The sequence below is a fragment of the Somniosus microcephalus genome, chromosome 10 (assembly GCF_052327205.1).
Source record: "Somniosus microcephalus isolate GS21.2 chromosome 10, FLI_Smic_1.0, whole genome shotgun sequence".
NCBI lineage: Eukaryota > Metazoa > Chordata > Chondrichthyes > Squaliformes > Somniosidae > Somniosus > Somniosus microcephalus.
This window is the reverse complement of record NC_140996.1, coordinates 186,328,017-186,348,644: the sequence shown is the minus strand read 5'-3', so window position 1 is coordinate 186,348,644 and position 20,628 is coordinate 186,328,017. Positions and strand designations below refer to the sequence as shown.

General features: G+C 49.7%; 1 protein-coding gene across 6 annotated transcripts in view; it reads right to left on the bottom strand.

Moving 5' to 3' along the window:
- LOC147111928 (protein furry homolog) overlaps positions 1 to 20,628 on the bottom strand; it is a 486,257-nt gene that overhangs the window by 273,348 nt on the left and 192,281 nt on the right. For all 6 annotated transcript variants that reach the window (XM_085999325.1, XM_085999321.1, XM_085999322.1 and 3 more), the window contains exons 17-18: positions 10,546 to 10,653; positions 7,480 to 7,735 (exon numbers count right to left, since the gene is read on the bottom strand). In XM_085999325.1, the coding sequence (XP_085855451.1) occupies positions 7,480 to 7,735; positions 10,546 to 10,653 (364 nt within the window). The remainder of the gene's footprint in view (positions 1 to 7,479; positions 7,736 to 10,545; positions 10,654 to 20,628) is intronic.

Sequence of the window (20,628 nt, the reverse complement as noted above, 5' to 3'; positions counted from 1 at the left end):
GTAATGTTACGGAGGTGGAAATAGGCGGTCTTAGTTTTGGCATGGATATGTGGTCGTAATCATTGGTCGATGAGGTGGCTTTTAAGGAGAGTCTTAAATGAGGAGAGGGAAGGAGAAAGGCAAAGGGTTTAGGAAGGGAATTCTGGAGGATAGGCCTGGGTGGATGAAAGCACAGCCACCAACGGTCGGGTAAAAGGAAGAGGGTGCACATAAGGCCTTGCTGTGGAATAGAATATTGGCAGCAGAGTTTTGGATGAGCTGAAATTGATAGAGGATGGGAGGTCGGCTAGGTGAACATCAGAATAGTCGAATCTGGAGGTAACAAGGTATGTAGGAGTGTTTCAGCAGCAGATGGGCTGAGGTAGCAGCAGAGGCGGGCAATGGTACGGAATTGGAAGTAGGCCATCAATGTGATGGAAAGGATATAAGGTCAGATGCTCAGCTCGGGTTTGGACAGGATGCCAAAGCTGCAAACAGTCTGGTTTAACCTGAGCTAGTGGCCAGGAAGGAGGCAATGGAACAGAGTTTGTGGTGGGGGCTGAAGATGATGATTTCAGTCTCCCGTTGTTTTGTTACAGGAAATTGCGGCTCATCCAATACTGGATGTTAGACAAGCAGTCTGACAACATAGAGGCAGTGGAGTGGTCAAGAGAGGTGTGAAGAGGTAGAGTTGGGTGTCATCAGTGTACATGTAGAAGATGACCCATGTCTGAAAGTGATGTCACCATGGGCAGCATATAGATGAGGAAGGGGGGAACCAAGGAAGGATTCTTGGGGAACTGAGGTAATGGCGTGGAGGTGGGAAGAGAAGTGATTAGTACAGGTGCTTTTTCTACAATCAGATAGGTAAGAGTGGAACTAAGTGAGGGTAGTCCCACTGAGCTAGAAAAGGAGGAGGCTGGTGCTGTTGATCACCCCAAAGATGGCAGAGAGGTTAAGAAGGATGATGAGGGATAATACACCACAGTCACAGGGGATGTTGTTTGTGACTTTGGTAGCATTTAGTTATTAAGCAATGCTTGATTCTCAGTAGTTTCTGCATGTAAATCATCTAAACTGAACATAGCAATATTTCATGTTTGTGAGATAAAAGAGCCATCCAAAGTTGAACATAAATTCATATATCATTGAAAGTTAACTTAAATACTCCTGCTTGTTTCTGATAATACCAGGGATACCCTCAGACATGTGCATGAAGCATAAAGTGGGTGAAGACCTTGTATATTGGATCTCTGTCCCCTTCTGTTTTGCAGCCCAATAATGATTTATATGGGGTGTAAAGCAGAGAAAAATCTCTCTCATTCAGTTTTAATTCTGTTTCTTTTTGAAAGCAGCCATCATTGTAAAATATCAATGGCTGATGCATTCAGTATCCTTGTTGCATTAAACTATCTACACTAATGGATTAATAATTGTGCATAATCACTACAAATTTATTTAGTGATAAACAGCAGTTGATCATCAGGAAACAACAGTCAGCATGTATTATATTACATCCACCAGGTGCATGTAAATCCTATCAATAAATCTGCAATTAGGGTGGCACATGCCAAATTATGTTTAGCTGCATCTAATTTTAGTAGTTTTGTCATTTAATCACTCCTGCCATCCACCCTATTACAAACCTTTCCTTTTTATTCTTTCCCTGTCCCCCTTTCATCTGGCTTTGCTATTGCTTAAAAGCTGCTCATCTCTAACATCTTCCAGTTCTGATGAAAGATCATTGACTTGAAATGTTAACTGTTTCTCTCTCCACAGATGCTGCCCGACCGGCTGAATGTTTCCAGCGTTTTTATTTCTAATTTTAGTAGGTCTGTTAACTTTTTATATGAAAATTATATGTTACAATGGTCTTAATTGCAACTTGTACTCTGAACAAAAACATTAAATTGTGGCGGAGCCACCAGGGGATTCAGGACAATTGTTTATACAGGTAGACTATCCTTTATCCGAAAACCTTGGGACCAGTTGTGTTTCGGTTTTCGGAATTTTTCGGATTTCAGAAGGTTTTCATCTCCGTATCTGACAACAAACACTGTTGCTTAGCAACAGCTTGTAAACACTCGGGCCCTGCCTTGGAAGCGTCTCTGAAGCTGTTGCTAAGCTACAGAGACTCTTTCCACAGCCTGACTGTTTAAAAAAATGCTAGGGGAAGAAAAAAATTGCTAGGGGAAGAAAAAAAACCTAACAAAACGGCTGCTGATTTCTGCCGTTAGATCGAGGTTTCCGGCTCCCCCTGCTCCGTATCTGAATTCCTTGACTTAGCGGGGGTCTGGGGCTCGACTGCCGCCGCCAGTTGTGGGAAAGACGGATATCGGCTGACTCCTACACTAAGCTGGCCCGCAAATCAGGTCGGGGGGGGGGGGGAGGAAGAAAAGACTATCGGACGGGCTGCTGTATTGTTGGGTTCACTCTCCCGGTACCTCCTTCACACTGCCCGGCTCGGCTTGCAATCTCCTACCCAGGAGGGAACTCTGTGACCCTCTGCCCTGCTCACAGGGAAAGGCAGAGCTCCCGGACCACTCCTGTCATGTTTGGCGCCACTCGGGTCATGTCGTGCACACGACTTACGCGCCACGAAAAAACTTTCGGTTTTTAGAGGTTTTCGGTTTTCGGAAGTGCGGATAAAGGATAGTCTACCTGTAATTCCTTTAACAGCAATGTAGTGCAACCGGGGGCTGCACCTTTAATGTATCTGTTAACTGTACTATGGCTTCTTTCCTTTACTCCGCGTGATGACGTCATGCCGCCCGTCACGTGATCCCCCAACGGCGGGAAGAACGTGATGACGTCATGACGTCAGTGCTCGGAACCTTCTAGCAGTTCTAGAGAGGCTTTCAACCAGACCAGACCTATTTGCATTGTATCCAGCAGTTTACTGTTTAACTTCGCTTGTTCATTAAATTTTATTGTTTTTGATTCTCTGCGTCGATCTCAATTCTTCAGCTAGGAACCTCCGTTCCTACATTGGTGACCCCGATTTCTTCGAACAATTTTTGTTGAAGTTACATCATGGACACGAACGCCGTCACCCTCAAACTGCCGCAATTTTGGGAGCAACAACCAGGCGGAAGCCCAATTTGCAATCGGGGAGTAGTAGCGGATTCGACCCGTTATTATTATGTGGTCTCCGCCCTCGACAGCGCCACGGCCTCGCGGGTCATCAGCCTCCTCGGAAGTCCTCCGGACGATGGCAAGTACGAAGCTTTAAAAACACAGTTACTGCAGGTTTTCGGTCTGTCCAAGTCAGAACGTGCTCGCAGACTTATCTCCATGCCCGGCCTTGGGGACTCAAAGCCATCAGAGCTCATGAGCCAGATGCTCACGCTCTTGGGCTCAGAATCGGAATGTTTTCTGTTCCGGGAGTTGTTTCTCTGTCAGTTGCCAGAGCCAGTACAGGCGGCCTTGGCCAATTCCGCAATCACGGACTGTGCTGAACTCGCTGCAGAAGCGGATAAAATTTTCACCGTCACACAACAAAGTTGTGCGCCCACAAGAGTGAAGCCGATTCCTCCGCCAGCAGGCTGGTGTGCATACCACGCTCGTTTTGGCACGAAAGCCCGATGCTGCCGTCCTCCCTGCAGTTTTTCCCCAAAACAAAAACCTACCTCAAACCAGCGGTTTCTGAGAAGGGCGACAGGGCCTGAGGGACACGCCGGAGTTGCGATGGCCGTCGGTTCCGCAGGGAAACTCCTTTATATCACAGACTCCCTGTCAGGTCGACGTTTTCTCTGTGATACTGGCTCCCAGTGCAGTATCCTACCAGCATCGAAGCTCGATCTTCAATCCGGCGGTCACGGTCCCTCCTTCAAGGCAGCCAATGGTGCGGCCATCCGCACGTTCGGAAGGTGTAGGGTCCAGTTGCGTTTTGGCGGCCAGCATTTCATTTGGGAGTTCATCACGGCGAAAGTCTCACAGGCCATCCTGGGGGCAGATTTTTTTGCGCCAATGGTTTTCTCGTCGACGTCCGGCACTGCCGGTTAATCAACGCAGCCACCTTTCATTCGGTCCCCTGCCACCGCAGCACCGCTGTGTCTTGGTCAGTTGCCTGTGCAGTCCCATCTCCATATGAGTTCTCTCGTCTTCTCAGTGAGTTTCCGGAGCTCACCAGGCCCACTTTTTCTTCTTCAGTCGCGAGGCACGGTGTGGCGCACCACATTACCACGACAGGATCCCCAGTTTATGCACGGGCTCGAAGGCTGGAACCCGGTAAACTCGCAGCCACAAAGGCGGAGTTCCATACCATGGCGCACCTGGGAATTATTCGATGATCGAATAGTCCTTTGTCTTCACCATTACACATCGTTCCTAAACCAGGCGGCGGATGGCGACCATGCGGTGGCTACAGACGCCTGAATAAAGCTACGACTCCAGATCGGTACCCGATTCCTCACATACAGGATTTTTCGGCCCACCTGGCAGGGAATTCCATCTTTTCCAAAGTAGACCTTGTCCAGGGGTATCATCAAGTGCCCGTTCATCCTCAGGACGTCCCCAAAACCGCTGTCATCACGCCTTTTGGGCTCTTTGAGTTCCTTCGTATGCCGTTTGGGTTGAAGAACGCAGCGCAAGCCTTCCAGCGTCTCATGGATTCTGTGTTGCGCGGTATGCCATTCATCTTCGTCTACCTCGATGACATCCTCATCGCCAGTACCAGCAAGAAAGAGCACATTACCCTTTTTTCTCGTCTCAGCCAGCATGGCCTTATTATCAACCCGGCCAAGTGCCAGTTTGGCTTACAAAGCATTGATTTTCTGGGACACAGAATCACCTCAGAAGGCGCCGTTCCGCTGGCTACGAAGGTGGAGGCAGTTACCTCGTTCCCGCGTCCTCAGACCGTCAGGGCTCTCCAGGAATTCCTGGGGATGGTCAATTTTTATCATCGTTTCGTCCCCAAGGCGGCCCTGTTAATGCAACCGTTGTACGAGGCTCTAAAAGGTAAATCGGGTAAAGACCCCATTGGCTGGACACCCCAGATGGACCAGGCGTTCCTCAACACTAAGGACGCTTTGGCTGATGCAACCATGTTAGCACATCCTCTTCCAGGTGCAACCATCGCCCTTACCACAGATGCATCTGACTATGCCATCGGGGCAGTGCAGGAGCAATTGGTCAACGGCACGTGGCAACCACTGGCTTTCTTCAGCCGCCAATTGCAAAAAAATGAACGCAAATACAGTACCTTTGATAGGGAGTTGTTGGCACGTTTCCTGGCCATCCGCCATTTTCGCTTCTTACTGGAAGGACTCCCATTCACGGCTTTCGTAGACCACAAGCCACTTACGTTTGCCATGGCCAAGACAGCGGAACCATGGTCGGCTTGGCAACAACGTCATCTTACGTTCATATCAGAATTTACAACAGACATACAACATGTGTCTGGCAAGGAAAACCTGGTGGCGGATTGTCTCTTCCGTGCCCCGGTCCACGCAGTTCACCTGGGAATCGACTATGTTGGTTTGGCAGAAGAACAGATGGCAGACCCTGAAGTGCAGGCATACCGGACCACACCTTCCAGCTTACAAGTGGCTGATGTCAGTTTTCAGGCCGCAGGGACCACACTCCTTTGCGACATCTCGATGGGAGTCCCCCGACCAATTGTACTAGTGAAATGGCGCAGGAGAGTTTTTGACGCAATCCACGGTTTGTCGCACCCTGTTATGAGGGCTTCACAACGACTCATGGCAAAGAAGTTCGTCTGGAAGGGCATGCATCTCGACGTCCGTGACTGGACCAATACCTGCGTGAGTTGCCAGAAGTCCAAAATCCAACGCCATGTCAAGGCCCCAGTGGCCACTTTTCCAGTTCCAGAGCATCGCTTCGACCATGTTCACGTGGACCTGGTTGGCCCTCTCCCTTCTTCTCGTGGTTTCACGCATCTCCTCACCGTGGTAGACCGCACCACCCGGTGGCCAGAGGCAATTCCTTTGGTTGCCACCACAGTGGCGGATGTTTCCAGAGCCTTCATCTCGTCATGGGTGGCTCGGTTCGGGGTACCGGCTGACATCTCCTCCAACCGAGGACCTCAATTTATCTCGGAACTTTGGAATGCCGTGGCTCAGGGTTTGGGTACCAAGCTTCATCGCACCACCGCCTATCATCCACAGGCAAACGGTCTGTGCGAGAGATTTCACAGGTCCCTTAAAGCTGCACTGCGTGCTCGTCTTCGTGGGACTGGTTGGGTGGACAGGCTCCCTTGGGTGCTGCTGGGTCTTTGCATGGCTCCTAAGGACGACCTGCAATCTTCTTCTGCAGAACTGGTTTACGGCCAACCACTCAGAGTTCCTGGCGATTTTCTTCCTCCTCACATGGAACCCTGGTCCGCAGCTCAGCAGCTCGTCAGCCACCAAGAGGTGACTAAGAATTTCATCCCAGTGCCTACGTCTCATCACGACCTGCAGCGCTCCCATGTCCCGGTGGAGCTTAAGAGCACCGAATACATTTTCATTCATCAAGATGCTCACAGAGACCCGCTCAAACCGCCTTACACTGGTCCGTTCCGCGTCATCTCGTCAGGTGACAAGTCTTTCACAGTCGACGTCGGGGGTAAGCCTGACCACATCTCCATCGACCGGTTAAAACCGGCTCATCTGGATCTGAGCAAGCCAGTCGTCACTGCTCAACCGCCTCGTCGTGGGCGTCCACCGTCGACCGTCGGTCCAGTACAGCCACAGCCAGCCACTTCTTCTCCTACGCCTGCGGCACCATCCCAACCACGGCCAACTGCCAGTTCGTCTTCTAGCGCTCCGTTCCAGTTGCCAGAGTATCGCAGTCGGTTGGACAGACTCGTCAGACCCCCTTCTCGTCTTACCTTTTCTGTTAAAGACAATTCTGGGGGGTGTATGTGGCGGAGCCACCAGGGGATTCAGGACAATTGTTTATAATTCCTTTAACAGCAATGTAGTGCAACCGGGGGCTGCACCTTTAATGTATCTGTTAACTGTACTATGGCTTCTTTCCTTTACTCCGCGTGATAACGTCATGCCGCCCGCCAACGGCGGGAAGAACGTGATGACGTCATGACGTCAGTGCTCCGAACCTTCTAGCAGTTCTAGAGAGGCTTTCAACCAGACCAGACCTATTTGCATTGTATCCAGCAGTTTACTGTTTAACTTCGTTTGTTCATTAAATTTTATTGTTTTTGATTCTCTGCGTCGATCTCAATTCTTCAGCTAGGAATCTCCGTTCCTACAAAATATTATTTTGTGTAAGTGAAAAAATTCTCACAGTATACAAGATAGAATGATAAATTAAATTAAGCAATACTTCAGCATGTGAATTTATGTTTAACTTTGTACAGCTCTATTACCTCACAAACATGAAATATTGATCAGTTTAGCTTCACTAGTACAACTGAAGCACTGTTTAATGACTAAATGCTTCCAAATGGAAAATGAAAATTCACTGAATACATAAATCACATGTCACCATTGTTATCTCAAGGAAAGCCATGTATTCAGCAGATGAGTTAGAACATACCTCTGAGGTCTTTAATTTAGCTTGGTCTTGGCCCTTGCTTTGAGTCTGTATTGCAAGCTTCCACTGAGTGAGCAGATGTACCAACAATTTTAGAGAGCTATCAAGAAGATTCTGTTGCGTGTCATTCACCTCACGAAGTAGAAAGTTAGTAAAACCAAACAACACATCTTCCCTCCAGTCAGCAAAATCAACAAGAAGACTCTGAAGAGAGTTTTGTGCAATGTGGCGAAGTTCATCATCCATATGGATAGTTAGCCTAAATTGGAGTTAGAAAATTTTAAAAATTATAACAATGTGTAGGCTTTCCCATATTAGAGGGATGAAATTCTTCCTGGCATACTGACTGAATGTTAAGTGGAAGTTAAACTTTTTCCCTGTTTTAACACACTTCTGGGAATACACAACTTTAGGTTGTGCAGTTTCTGGAAGTTTTACATTCATTGTGGTGTGCAAAAATTAAAGCACAAATGAGTGATCAATCAGAAAGCACCTGTAATAATGTTACTAAACTAGCTATAAAGTTTGCTGATATAACAAGTGCAAAATGAGCCAATCTATGCTGTGGCGTGTACAATTTTAAGACATAATAGAGGGCGAGTGTAGCAGGTACAAACCCCAATTTTCAGGTAAGCATCTATAGCTAATAGCAGATAGTGTGAGGTCATGCCAAAATGTCCCCTATAGTCTGAGGCAGGGAGACAACCCACTACTGAGTACAGGGTACAGATATCATGGGAGACATTGTACATGCTATGAATGTGGGGGCATCCACGCAAAGAAACTGGAAGACAGCCGTAAAAGGTATCTAACCTGAAGAAAAGTGCAAAGTTGAGCAATTAGGATGATCATGAATAAAATGTAGGCTGCCATATACAGGTAGACTATCCTTTATCCGAACTTCCGAAAACCTCTAAAAACCGAAAGTTTTTTCGTTCAGCATAAGTCGTGCGCACGACATGACCAGAGTGGCGCACGACTTACGCTGAGCAGGGCAGAGGGTCACAGAGTTCCCTCCTGGGTAGGAGATTGCAGGCCGAGCCAGGCAGTGTGAAGGAGGTACCGGGAGAGTGAACCCAACAATACAGCAGCCCGTCCGATAGCTGCAGCGGCCCGTCCGATATTCTTTTCTCCCCCCACCCCCCGACCCGACCCGAACCACGGCCCGTCCGATATTCTTTTCTCCCCCCCCCAACCCGACCCGACCCGACCCCCGACCCGTCCGATATTCTTTTCTCCCCCCCCACCCGACCCGACCCCCGACCTGATTTGCGGGCCAGCTTAGTAGGAGTCAGACGATAGCCGGCTTTCCAGAGAAGCAGGAAGGGGAATGAGACACGGAACAGTCGCAAGAGGTAGCCTGAACTTTTAAAATTTATATTAAATACAAATTTCCCAGTCTTATAATAATACCTTCTGAAATCCGAAAAATTCCGAAAACCGAAACTCAGCTGGTCCCAAGGCTTTCGGGTAAGGGATAGTGTACTTGTATATATAATATATATATATACACAAGGAAATTTATACCAATCAAAGTAACTTAGAGGTATCAGATGTGTTTGTTTGAACAACTTTGTATGCTTAACCCAAATTGATTCAGCAATCTGCTAAAATTCCAACACACAGACAAGTAACAAAGACTATTAGAACAGGCCAAAAAAGCAAAACATGGAAAGATGCAGGTGTGAAAGATTGAAGACTATCATTATTCACACATACAGCTGGCTATTCTGATGCACTTAGTCACCTCTCATAAATACACTGTAAGCAAGATACTTTACAATTTGGTAAGCATGACATGACAGGTGCTTGAATGGCCCAAGGGTGCAGTTGATACTGCAATGGGAATAGCATATCTATCATAAAAGCCTCTCAGCCTCCACTCCTGTTACTGCATACTGCATGATGTAGTTACAAACATCTGTGAATTCAGTAAAAGAAGTGAATCAAAAACTGGATGATCTTTGCTAACTTTTCTACCATTGCATGGAAGGAATCTGTATTGAAAAATCTGAGTGCCAACATCAATTTTACTGTTGCTGGTAGCTCAGTGCTAATGGTTGCAGGTCTGATTCCAGGCACAAGTCATCAATAGCTTCATTGGTGAGATATAGGTTCCTTGCTCCTCAGTGAAGTGGAGATAGCTTTCTATGGGGTGGTAGTACACCTTGTGGCTTCACATCTCCCTGCCTTCCTCTGCTGCTGTGGCTGCACCTCCTCTGACATGTAAGCAAAATTATATTTGCCGATGCACCCATGGTACTGTGTGGGTTTAAACTACCAAGATGTTCCTTTCAATGCTTTCTGCAGTGCTCTGTGTTAGAGCTTTATTCACTATTGCCATACTACATAAACGTGGGAACGAAAATCGGGAAAGGCGTTTAATGGGTGGCCGAGCCGATGTCATGTGTTTTACACTATCGCTAAAAGTTAAAATCACCCTCTCTGTTTGAAGATGTTTCTCCTGCCCTCTGTTCTAAATCTCTTACATTTAATCTTGTATCTATGGCCCCTCAACTACTGAAAACATTATGCTTATGTCTACTCTGTCCCAACTGTTCATAATTTTCTAAAACTTATATCGCCCCATACTTTGCATTGTTCTAATGCAAAAAGACTCAACATTTCAAGTCGTTCTTCTTATCTGTATTTTCTCATATCAGGCAGCATCCTACTGAACCTACATTGTTCCCTCTGTAAAGCCTCAATATCCTTCTTATAGTATGGAGCTCAATACTGCACACTAGCGGAGGTCTTCCTAAAGGTTTTATATAGCTTATCATTACCTCTTGGCTATATTTTACACCTCGAGATAAAACCTAGAATTCTATTAGTTTTTTTTCCAGCTGTAACAATCTGAGATGCTGCCATTAATGCTCTGTGAACCTATACCTCAAGTCCCTCTGCTGTTCCACAGCACCAAGCCTACTTCCATTCAGGGCATAATTACTGCTGTTATTTTTTTTTACCAAAACGCATCATCTGAAAAAATACAGGTTTTTAAATTGGCAATGAAAAGTGACTTTAATGATCCTTAGCTATAATTTAAACTGATAGCAAAACACATACCTTGCCAGTAAGTCAATCAATTCTAGTTTTGACATTCCATCGGGTATTATTCGTGGAATGGCAGCTACACTGGTCCTAAATAGGTCAATTTTTGGTTTCCTCTCACCCCTAGATTAATGTAGAGAACAGTAAATTGATAACTTAAAACAAAAAATTATATTACATTTCTTACATTTATCTGATTAACTATTTAGAAAATTGAATTCAAACAATAGTCTATTCATTTCTACATAACCTTAAATCAAGAATTTTACTCAGGTACAACAATTTAAACAGCATACATCTGTAAGAAATATTGCCCCAGTAATTAAACAACCTGTGGCTAGAACAAAATTTACTTCCCCCAGGATCCACACGCATATATACTATAATACTGTACTCTTTAACTCATAAATATAATAAAGTAATCATGGGAATGCTAAAGAAACAATTTTGAAATTAAGAAATATACAAAAAATGTGTTTTTGTTGGAATTGCCTTCGCATGCTTCCAATTCAGCTTATCCTGCTCCTCCCAAGGTCAGCTACAATGTTGGTGAATCTCTTGTATTTATAAGAATAACCATAGATAACTGGTGAAATAGTGCCAGATTGCAGGTGGGAATGCCCAGCGACAATCAGCTCAGTCAAACTAAGTGCAACATGACATGATAGCCAGAGTGCTCTGTTTATACATTTCCTGCATCTTAAAAAAGAATTAGGCAGACGCTCCAGCTGCCCATTGGTAGGCCCTTGGAAAGATTAGAAGGCTGTAGGGCCTCTTTATATGCTGTACGCCGTGCGGAAGCAGCATGCTATAGACAGGGCTAAGCGATCCCACAATCAACGGATCAGATCAAAGCTCTGCAGTCCTGCCACATCCAGTCGTGAATGGTGGTGGACCATTAAACAACTAACGGGAGGAGGAGGCTCCAAGAATATCCCCATCCTCAATGATGGTGGAGCCCAGCACGTGAGTGCAAAAGACAAGGCTGAAGCGTTTGCAACCAACTTCAGCCAGAAGTGCCGAGTGGATGATCCATATTGGCCTACTCCCGAGGTCCTCACCATCACAGAAGCCAGTCTTCAGCCAATTCGATTCACTCCACGTGATATCAAGAAACAGCTGAGCGCACTGGATACAGCAAAGGCTATGGGCCCCGATAACATCCCAGCTATCGTGCTGAAGACTTGTGCTCCAGGACTAGCCGTGCCTCTAGCCAAGCTGTTCCAGTACAGCTACAACACTGGCATCTATCCGATAATGTGGAAAACTGCCCAGGTATGTCCTGTCCACAAAAAGCAGGACAAATCCAACCCGGCCAATTACCGCCCCATCAGTCTACTCTCAATCATCAGCAAAGTGATGGAAGGTGTCATCGACAGTGCTATAAAGCGGCACTTACTCACCAATAACCTGCTCACTGATGCCCAGTTTGGGTTCCGCCAAGACCACTCGGCTCCCGACCTCATTACAGCCTTGGTCCAAACATGGACAAAGGAGCTGAATTCCAGAGATGAGGTGAGAGTGACTGCCCTTGACATCAAGGCAGCATTTGACCGAGTCTGGCATCAAGGAGCCCTAGTAAAACTGAAGTCAATGGGAATCAGGGGGAAAACGCTCCATTGGCTGGGGTCATACCTAGCACAAAGGAAGATGGTTGTGGTGGTTGAAGGTCAATCATCACAGCCCCAGGACATCGCTGCAGGAGTTCCTCAGGGCAGTATCCTAGGCCCTACCATCTTCAGCTGCTTCATCAATGACCTTCCCTCCAACATAAGGTCAGAAATGGGGATGTTTGCTGATGACTGCACAGTGTTCAGCATCATTCACAACTCCACAGATAATGAAGCAGTCCATGCCTGCATGCAACAAGACCTGGACTGTAGTGTATGTACCTTTAAGGGGAGAACTACTTTTTACAGCTCCTGTATACTGTATACCGGCAGTGACCACACCAGTATATAAACCCTGAGTAGGGATCTGTACTTTAGTTTTTGAGTAACCTGCATCCAGTAAACACCTGTTAATTGTTCCTCTGCAGTCTCTGCCGATTTATTGAAGAATACCATACATTAACATTCACGGATTCAACAGTGGCGACGAGTTGATTCAAACCTACCTGCAATTCTGTAAAAGAAGGCCGATTCCACCAGTGCGGGCGTCGACCATCCGGAGAGGACTTGAACATCGCAGAGGAGGCTGTGGAGAGCTGGGCTTGGTTCCCCAGTCGAGACGATCCAGTACAGCGGGCTGGCAGCAGGTACGGCGCAGACCCTTCCCGGATGGCAGCGGCTGGAGCCGATCGACGGCACACAAAAAGGCCGAGCAGCGTCGATGGGGTAAGAGAGAGGGTGAAGCGCACAGGGCGCAGCCGGGGTTGAAGACCGAGCGGCGTCAACGAGAGAAGGGAAAACGCGCAGAGCACGGCCGGGGTTTCAAGGGCTGAGCAGCGTCTGCGGGGGAGGAAAGAAGCGCGGGAGATGCCATTTTGAGTCGGCGGAGAAGGGAGAGCGTGGGAGACGCCATTTTTAGCCAGTCTAACCACACCCAAGGATGCAGAAGAGTGGCAGTGTCACAGCGTTCGACAATGAAGTCGAAGATTGGGCAACATATATAGAACGTGTAGAAGTGTACTGCAAGGCGAATGAAGTGCCAGATGCCAGGAAAGCACTGGTATTGTTGAATTCCATGGGTGCAAAAACGTACGGCTTACTGCGAAACCTAATAACCCCAGAGAAGCCAGTGGAAAAGGATTTTGAAAGCATAGTGGCAATCCTACAGGACCACTTAGACCCCACACCGCTGCTGATAGCCGAAAGATTTAAGTTTCACAAAAGGAACCAGCATAAAGACGAAAGTAATGCTGAGTATTTAACGGAACTGCGCAAACTATCGAAATACTGCCAGTTTGGAACGGGACTAGCAGATACTTTAAGGGACAAGTTTGTGTGTGGGCTTCAAAGTGAAGGAACCCAGAAACGGCTTCTATCAGAAAAGGATCTTATGCTGGACAAGGCTTTCAGCATGGCAGTATCACACGAAGCAGCCGCACGGGGCGCTGCAGAGATACAACGGAGATCGCAAGAATATGGCACAAATGAAATGTCATATGGAGCAGTGAAGTGTTATCGCTGCGGCAAAACAACACACGACCACAAGGACTGTTGTTTCAAGGACCAAGTGTGCAGACAGTGTGGAAAAGTAGGACACAGAGCAAGTGTCTGCAGGTCGGGAAGGAAAACCAGCAGCAAGAAATCTCCACAGGAGAAGTACAAAAAGGTACATAAGGTGACGGAGAGTAGTTCAGACGAACAGAAAAGTGATACAGACTCCGGAAGCAAGGAGCTGGGTTGTCTGAAACTACATCATGTAATCAAAATGGAGGATCACCAAACTATCTGGGTCACGCTCAAGATAGGCGGAGTCCAAGTGAAAATGGAATTGGACACAGGATCAGCCCTAACAGTCATAAACCAAAGGGACTACAAGCGGCTATTCTCACATATACCCTTGAGAGATACAGAGATTGTCTTGAAGACGTACACGGGGCAAAAAGTCTACCCCAAAGGAAAAATAAGGGTGAACGTGATATACAACGGCAAGGAAACACCAAAAATGGACATATATGTATTGCCAGATGGAGGACCACCACTACTAGGGCGTGAATGGATCCGGAAGATACAGCTAGATTGGCATTCCATACAAGCACTGACTGTAGATGCCAAAAAGGATGACGACGTCACACCGGGACGACTGTCAAAAATGCTAACTGACGCACAAGAAGTATTCCAGGAGGGACTCGGAACACTAAAAGGCATAACAGCAACGATCAAAATAGAGGAAAATGCAAGCCCAAAGTTTTTTAAGGCCAGACCGGTACCTTATGCGATCCGCCCAGCCGTCAAAGCAGAGCTGGAAGGTTTGGAACGTTCAGGAGTGCTGTCCAAAGTAGACTGGAGCGAGTGGGCTACACCCATCGTTCCTGTAATGAAGAGGTCATTGAGTAATACGCCTGGGGAACCAAAGAAGGTTCGCATCTGTGGGGACTTTAAGGTGACAGTGAACCCAGTCCTTCACACTGTACAATATCCGCTTCCGCGGATTGAAGATATTTTCGCCTCGCTATCTGGAGGGAAACGCTTCACTAAGATTGATCTGGCCCAGGTGTACCTGCAAATGGAGGTAGAAGAAGCCTCGAAACAGTACTTCACGATCAACACTCATAAAGGTCTCGACCAATACAACCGGCTGGTGTTCGGGGTAGCATGAGCTCCGGCTATTTGGCAAAGGGCAATGGATCAAGTCCTGCAAGGGATTCCAGGGACCCAGTGTTATTTGGACGACATCCTGGTCACGGGCGAAAATGACAGTGATAACCTCGCCAACCTGGAGCAGGTGCTCACTAGATTGAAGGATTATGGGCTCCGTGCTAATCGCCACAAATGCAAGTTTTTCCAGAAGCAGGTCTCGTATTGTGGCCACGTTATTGATGAAGAGGGGTTACATAAGTCCCCTGAAAAGATTGAGGCAGTAGTCAAGGCTCCAGCACCGGAAAATGTGTCACAACTGAGGTCGTTCCTCGGGTTGGTGAACTACTACCATAAGTTCTTGCTGAATTTGTCTACAGTTCTACACCCACTGAACACCCTACTGCAAACGGGGGTACCATGGAAGTGGAATGACGAATGTAAACGAGCTTTCCAGAAGTGCAAAGAATTGATCACATCAAAAGAGGTGTTGGCTCATTTCAACCCGGCACTACCAATTCGGCTGGCGTGTGATGCATCACCCTATGGCATTGGAGCGGTGCTGTCGCACAAATTCCCGGACAGCTCGGAGAGGCCAGTAGCCTTTGCGTCTCGGTCACTAACCTCAGCCGAGCGTAACTACGCCCAGATTGACAGGGAGGCCCTCAGCCTAGTGTGGGGAGTGAAAAAGTTCAACCACTATCTGCACGGGCAGAAGTTCACCTTGCTGACTGACCACCAACCACTTGTCTCCATCTTTAACCCAAAGAAGGGCATTCCGGTGATGACTGCGCAACGGCTACAAAGATGGTCCCTTTTTCTAGGGGCGCACCAATATGATATCGAGTATAAGGGTACGAAACAGCATGGAAACGCTGATGGACTATCACGCCTGCCACTACCTACTGCGGAGGAAGCACCAGCAGTGGATCCTGTCGAAATATTTCATTCGACTATAATTGAATGCTTGCCAGTAACTAACGCTGGTATAGAGAAGGAGACCCAAAATGACCCGACACTGTCTCGGGTATATGATTTGACGGTGAAGGGATGGCCAGCACATGGCGACTCACTGTTGCCAGCATTCTCATCCAGAAGAGAACAGCTGTCAGTATGCCAGGGGACCTTGATGTGTGGATCCCGAGTGGTAATTCCACCCAAGTTAAGGGAGAGAATGCTCAGTGAGCTTCACGAAGGCCATCTGGGAGGGGTGAAAATGAAAAGCCTTGCTAGGGCTTATGTGTGGTGGCCGGGGATCGATCAGCAAATCGAGGACCTGACAAAGAGCTGCTCAGGATGCCAGAAGGTCCAAAATGCACCACCACATGCCCCTCTACACCCATGGGAGTGGCCCTCATCGCCATGGCAACGGGTGCATATTGATTTTGCTGGTCCATTCATGGACTCAATGGCCTAGAAATTCAGTTGGCTGCGCCAGCCGTTAGCACCTTAGGAGGAGCAGATCGCAAGCGCTAGGCGCTTAGCGCCCGGGCGCAGCGCGATCTGCGCCTCGCCCCAACTTCAGTAGACATTTAGCGCCGGCGCAAAGTCTTTGCGCGCGCTCAGCTGCGCGCGCAGATCATGACGTCATTTCGTCGTGCAACGCCCTTTGTGCGCCCGGAACCGGAACTTCACTCGCGTCGCCCCATTGTGCGCCGGGCGGCCCTAACGACTGTGAAGTGGAACGGTACACAGCCGAGGCGGGCCGCGGAGAGCGCAAATTAAAGGGCACTTACCCTGCACTATAAAGGGCAGCCATTTTGCAGCATTCACTCTTGTGCAACGGATTTTTGGAGAGAGACCAAGGAAGAGAGCTTACTGCTTTGGCCCAACACTAGGACAGGTCTTTTTGGCTTCAGGCCAGAGCTTTGCAATTATCTTTGCCTTCATTGAGATCTCAGTGTTTGCCAGCATATTATGGGGGCTGCATTGGGTGCCAACGCTGAGTTTCAGCCTTATGTCGGAAGGGCTTACAGATGCTGTGAGAGAGTGGCAGCCCTGGCTAGACGCAGAGGGGGCAACAGGCGTCGCCAAGTGAGGCCTTACCCACCCAGGGTATACCGCCAGCAGTTCTCCTATCTCAACATGTCTGCCGCGCAGTGTGTTAGGAGGCTGCGATTCAGAAGGGAGGTGGTTGCAGACATCTGCCAGCTGCTTCACAGAGATCTGCGTCCACAGCTGATGCGCAGGACGTCTCTGTCGGTGGCAGTGAAGGTGACTCTCAACTTCTATGCCACCGGCTCCTTCCAATCCGCTGCTGGGGACATCGCTAACATCTCCCAGTTCGCCGTGCATTGCTGCATCCGCCAGGTGACCAATGCCCTTTTCAGAAGGAGACGTAAATTCATCTCCTTCCCCATGACCCTGGACAAGCAGCAGCAGCGTGCAGTGGGATTTGCAAGAATAGCGGGCTTCCCCATGGTGCAGGGCGCCATTGACTGCACGCATGTGGCTTTGCGGGCACCTCTGGAGCATGCCGAGGATTACTGCAACCGGAAGGGCTACCATTCCCTCAACGTACAGCTGGTGTGTGACCACAGGCAGCGCATCCTAGCTGTCAATGCCCGCTTTCCAGGCAGCAGCCACGATGCCTTTATCCTGCGACAGACAACTGTGGCTGACATGTTCCAGGCACAGCCTCACCCAAGAGGATGGCTTATCGGGGACAAAGGCTATCCTTTGTGTAAAATAACAACAGAAAATGCTGGAAAAACTCAGCAAGTCAGGCAACATCCGTGGAGAGAAATTTGAGTTGACGTTTCGGGTTTGACCCTTCTTCAAAACTGGAGAGAAAAGGAACTAGATCGAAGGCCTGGCTCATGACCCCGCTCCGCGCGCCCACGACCCCTGCTGAAGAGGCATACAACGAGAGCCATCAAGCGACCAGGAACCTCATCGAACAAACAATCGGCGTCCTGAAGCAACGGTTCCGCTGTCTGGATCGCTCCGGGGGAGCCCTCCAGTATTCGCAGGAGCGAGTCTCCCAATTCGTCGTCGTTTGCTGCATGCTGCACAACCTGGCTATCCGCAGGACTCAGGCACTGCCACCTCACGTTGGACCACCACCTCAGGAGGAGGAGCAGGAGGAGCACGAGGAGGAGGAGGACGAGGAGTACCAGCCCAGGAGGGAGGCAGAAGGTCCAAGGGCCGCCCGTCGGCGGCTTATTGAACGTCACTTCTAGGCCCCCTGTCAGGGAATGGCTTGTGCCAATGAAAGAACATGATTGCAGCTGCTCCGCAAGCCCTCAGCCGGTTAAGGCAACAAACACTTCAAAGATCAAACATGGACAATGTGAATAAATAAAATGGTTTATTGTACAAACTCAGGGCCCTTCCCACATGAAAACCAAGAACACACGAAACCCCCAAAAAACACTCACACACATGACTCACTCCCACAACCTGGGGAGGATTAACAAAAGATGTAAACAAAAATGGCCTCATCCTCGGCCTTCAAAAAACCATTCCAAAAAACACAACATTTGGACACACCCTCTACTTTGTGTCCCGCGAGGGCGTTGCCTTCTGCAAACTTTGCTGGCCCCTGGACGCCCTGCTGCTCCTCCTCAAAGTGAGGCCAGTGGCTGCTGCAAGGCTGGGGGAAGGCTCCTGAGGGGCACATGTCGTGACGGCAGATGCCCTTGGGGGTCGGCCTAGACGAGGTCTGGCCCTTGAGGGGCCGGCTGGTGAATGCTGCAGCTGTGGCTGGCCAGCATCAGTCGCTGCAGCAGCTCGTGGCAGCTCCACTGGGGGAGTGGCAGTGGCGGCTGGAGGAATGGGGGCAAGCTGGCGGATGGCAGGCGCTCGCTGGTCGCCTGAGACACTGGCACTCGCCCGGGCCAGCACTGCAGCATGCGCAGCAATCTGCCGAGGGACAGACCGCTGTGCTCCTGCAGCGCGCCGGGTGCCCTGGCGATGCCGGGCTGACACAGCGAGTGTGGCAGCAGTGAGTGCCCGTGTTGCCCTGTTCTGTGACCGCATCAGAGCAGCCAGTGACTGCACGGCACCACTGATCACCTGGCCAGTCGCTGCCAGAGAGGCCCCGAATTCGGTGACACTCCGAGACAGGGACTCGATGGCCTCAGGCATCCGTCCCACTACCCCCATGAGCTCTGTGTGCCGGCGCTCCGAGTCCGCGGACATGTCCTCGAGGCGGCGCATCTCCTCGGCGTTGACCGTCTCCGGACTGGAGGGCGGACTCTCCCTCTGGGGAGAAGGCCGCCGAACTGGCCGACCCTTCCTGCGTTGCTGGACGCCGCTGGGCCCAGCAATTGGACTCCCCTCCGACCCTTCCCCCCTCTGGGGAGAAGGCCGCTGAGCTTCCACCCCCCTCCCGCGTTTCTGCAGGCCGCTGGTCCCAGGAGCTACACTCCCCTCCGACACTTCCCCCACGCTCCCCTCCAGGGAAGACGTCTCCCCTACAGTGGCATGGCTTGCCACGGCTGAGGGTTCCCCTGATGGGCCGCCTTCCTCTTGCTCCTCCTCCTCCTCCTCTTCTGAGGGGCTGTCACTGGCAACTTCAGGGACCTCCTCCTCACCATCTGAAAGCAGGAAGGCACAAGAGTAGCTTTAGAGTGAGGAGAGGGTGTCAGCGAGGGATGCATGAGTGGTGGCATTCAGCGCATTGGTCGGACAGTGGCAAAGGATGTAGATCTGATGCGCAAGTGGGACGAGAGAGGTCCAAAAGGTGATGTCCTTACCATTGGTGCCCAGAACAGGGTCGGCATCTCCAGATGCAACGGGGCCAATCACCCGGGCACCCATGATGCGCTCCACGCGCTGTTGCAGCTCGGTGAGCGGCTGGATCTGGGGTCCGCCTCCCCCGGTCACAGTCCGGCTCCTCTTATTATTGGCCAGCTTGGCCTGCAAGAGAAAGGACGGCCTCTAAGTACAGTGTGTAGCCCTGATCTTGTGTGCACTGCCTCCCATGGTGGAATAGCCTGGCCAGTGTGTAGCCCTGATCTTGTGTGCACTGCCTCCCATGGTGGAATAGCCTGGCCAGTGTGTAGCCCTGATCTTGTGTGCACTGCCTCCCATGGTTGAATAGCCTGGCCAGTGTGTTAAGTGCACAATGTGCAATTGATGCTCATGACTGTCCCATAGCTGCTGCATGAGGGCTGGCCATTAGGGCTTTCAGGTCCCTTTGCCCATGTGAGGTGCACATGCAAGGATGAAGAGGACGCTGGAAAGGGTACTCACCCTGACAATCCTGGCGAGGTCATTGAGCTTTTTGCGGCATTGTACAGCGCTCCTGGGGACCTCACTGTTGGATGTCACCCTGGTGGCGACATGCCTCCAGGCTTTCCGGTAGACGCGGGCCGGCGGCTTCCTCCCATTGTCTGGGAACAAAATATGGCGTCTCTTCTCCACAGCGCTAACCAGCACCCTCAGATCATGCTCTGAGAAGCGCTGCGCTCGTTCACGGGCCTTCTCCATACTTTGAGGCGCTATTTGGGTCCAGCAGCAGTGTTCAGGCCTAGCTGGAGGGCTCCAGTGTCCAGGGCGTGGCAGCAGACCAAGTCGACCCTTCCCCCTTAAGAGCTGGCCAGCGCCAGGGTGTCTGCTGTCAATCAAGAAATGGCCGCACCTGCGCTGCGCCCGGCCTCGGCGGTATCGCTCAGCACCTCCGGCTTAGCGCCTAAAGAGAGCCGTGCATCGCCAGTTTTAGCGCTCGAGCAAACTCTTAAGGCGAAGCTAATGAATATCGGCGAAGTGGCCTCGAATTTGCGCCGGGCGCAAACTTTAGCGGCCGCCCGACTTTACCGCCCCAAAAGTGGCTATAATGAATTTCTAGGCCAATGTTTCTAATAGCTGTGGATGCGCACTCGAAATGGCCTGAGGTGATCAAAATGTC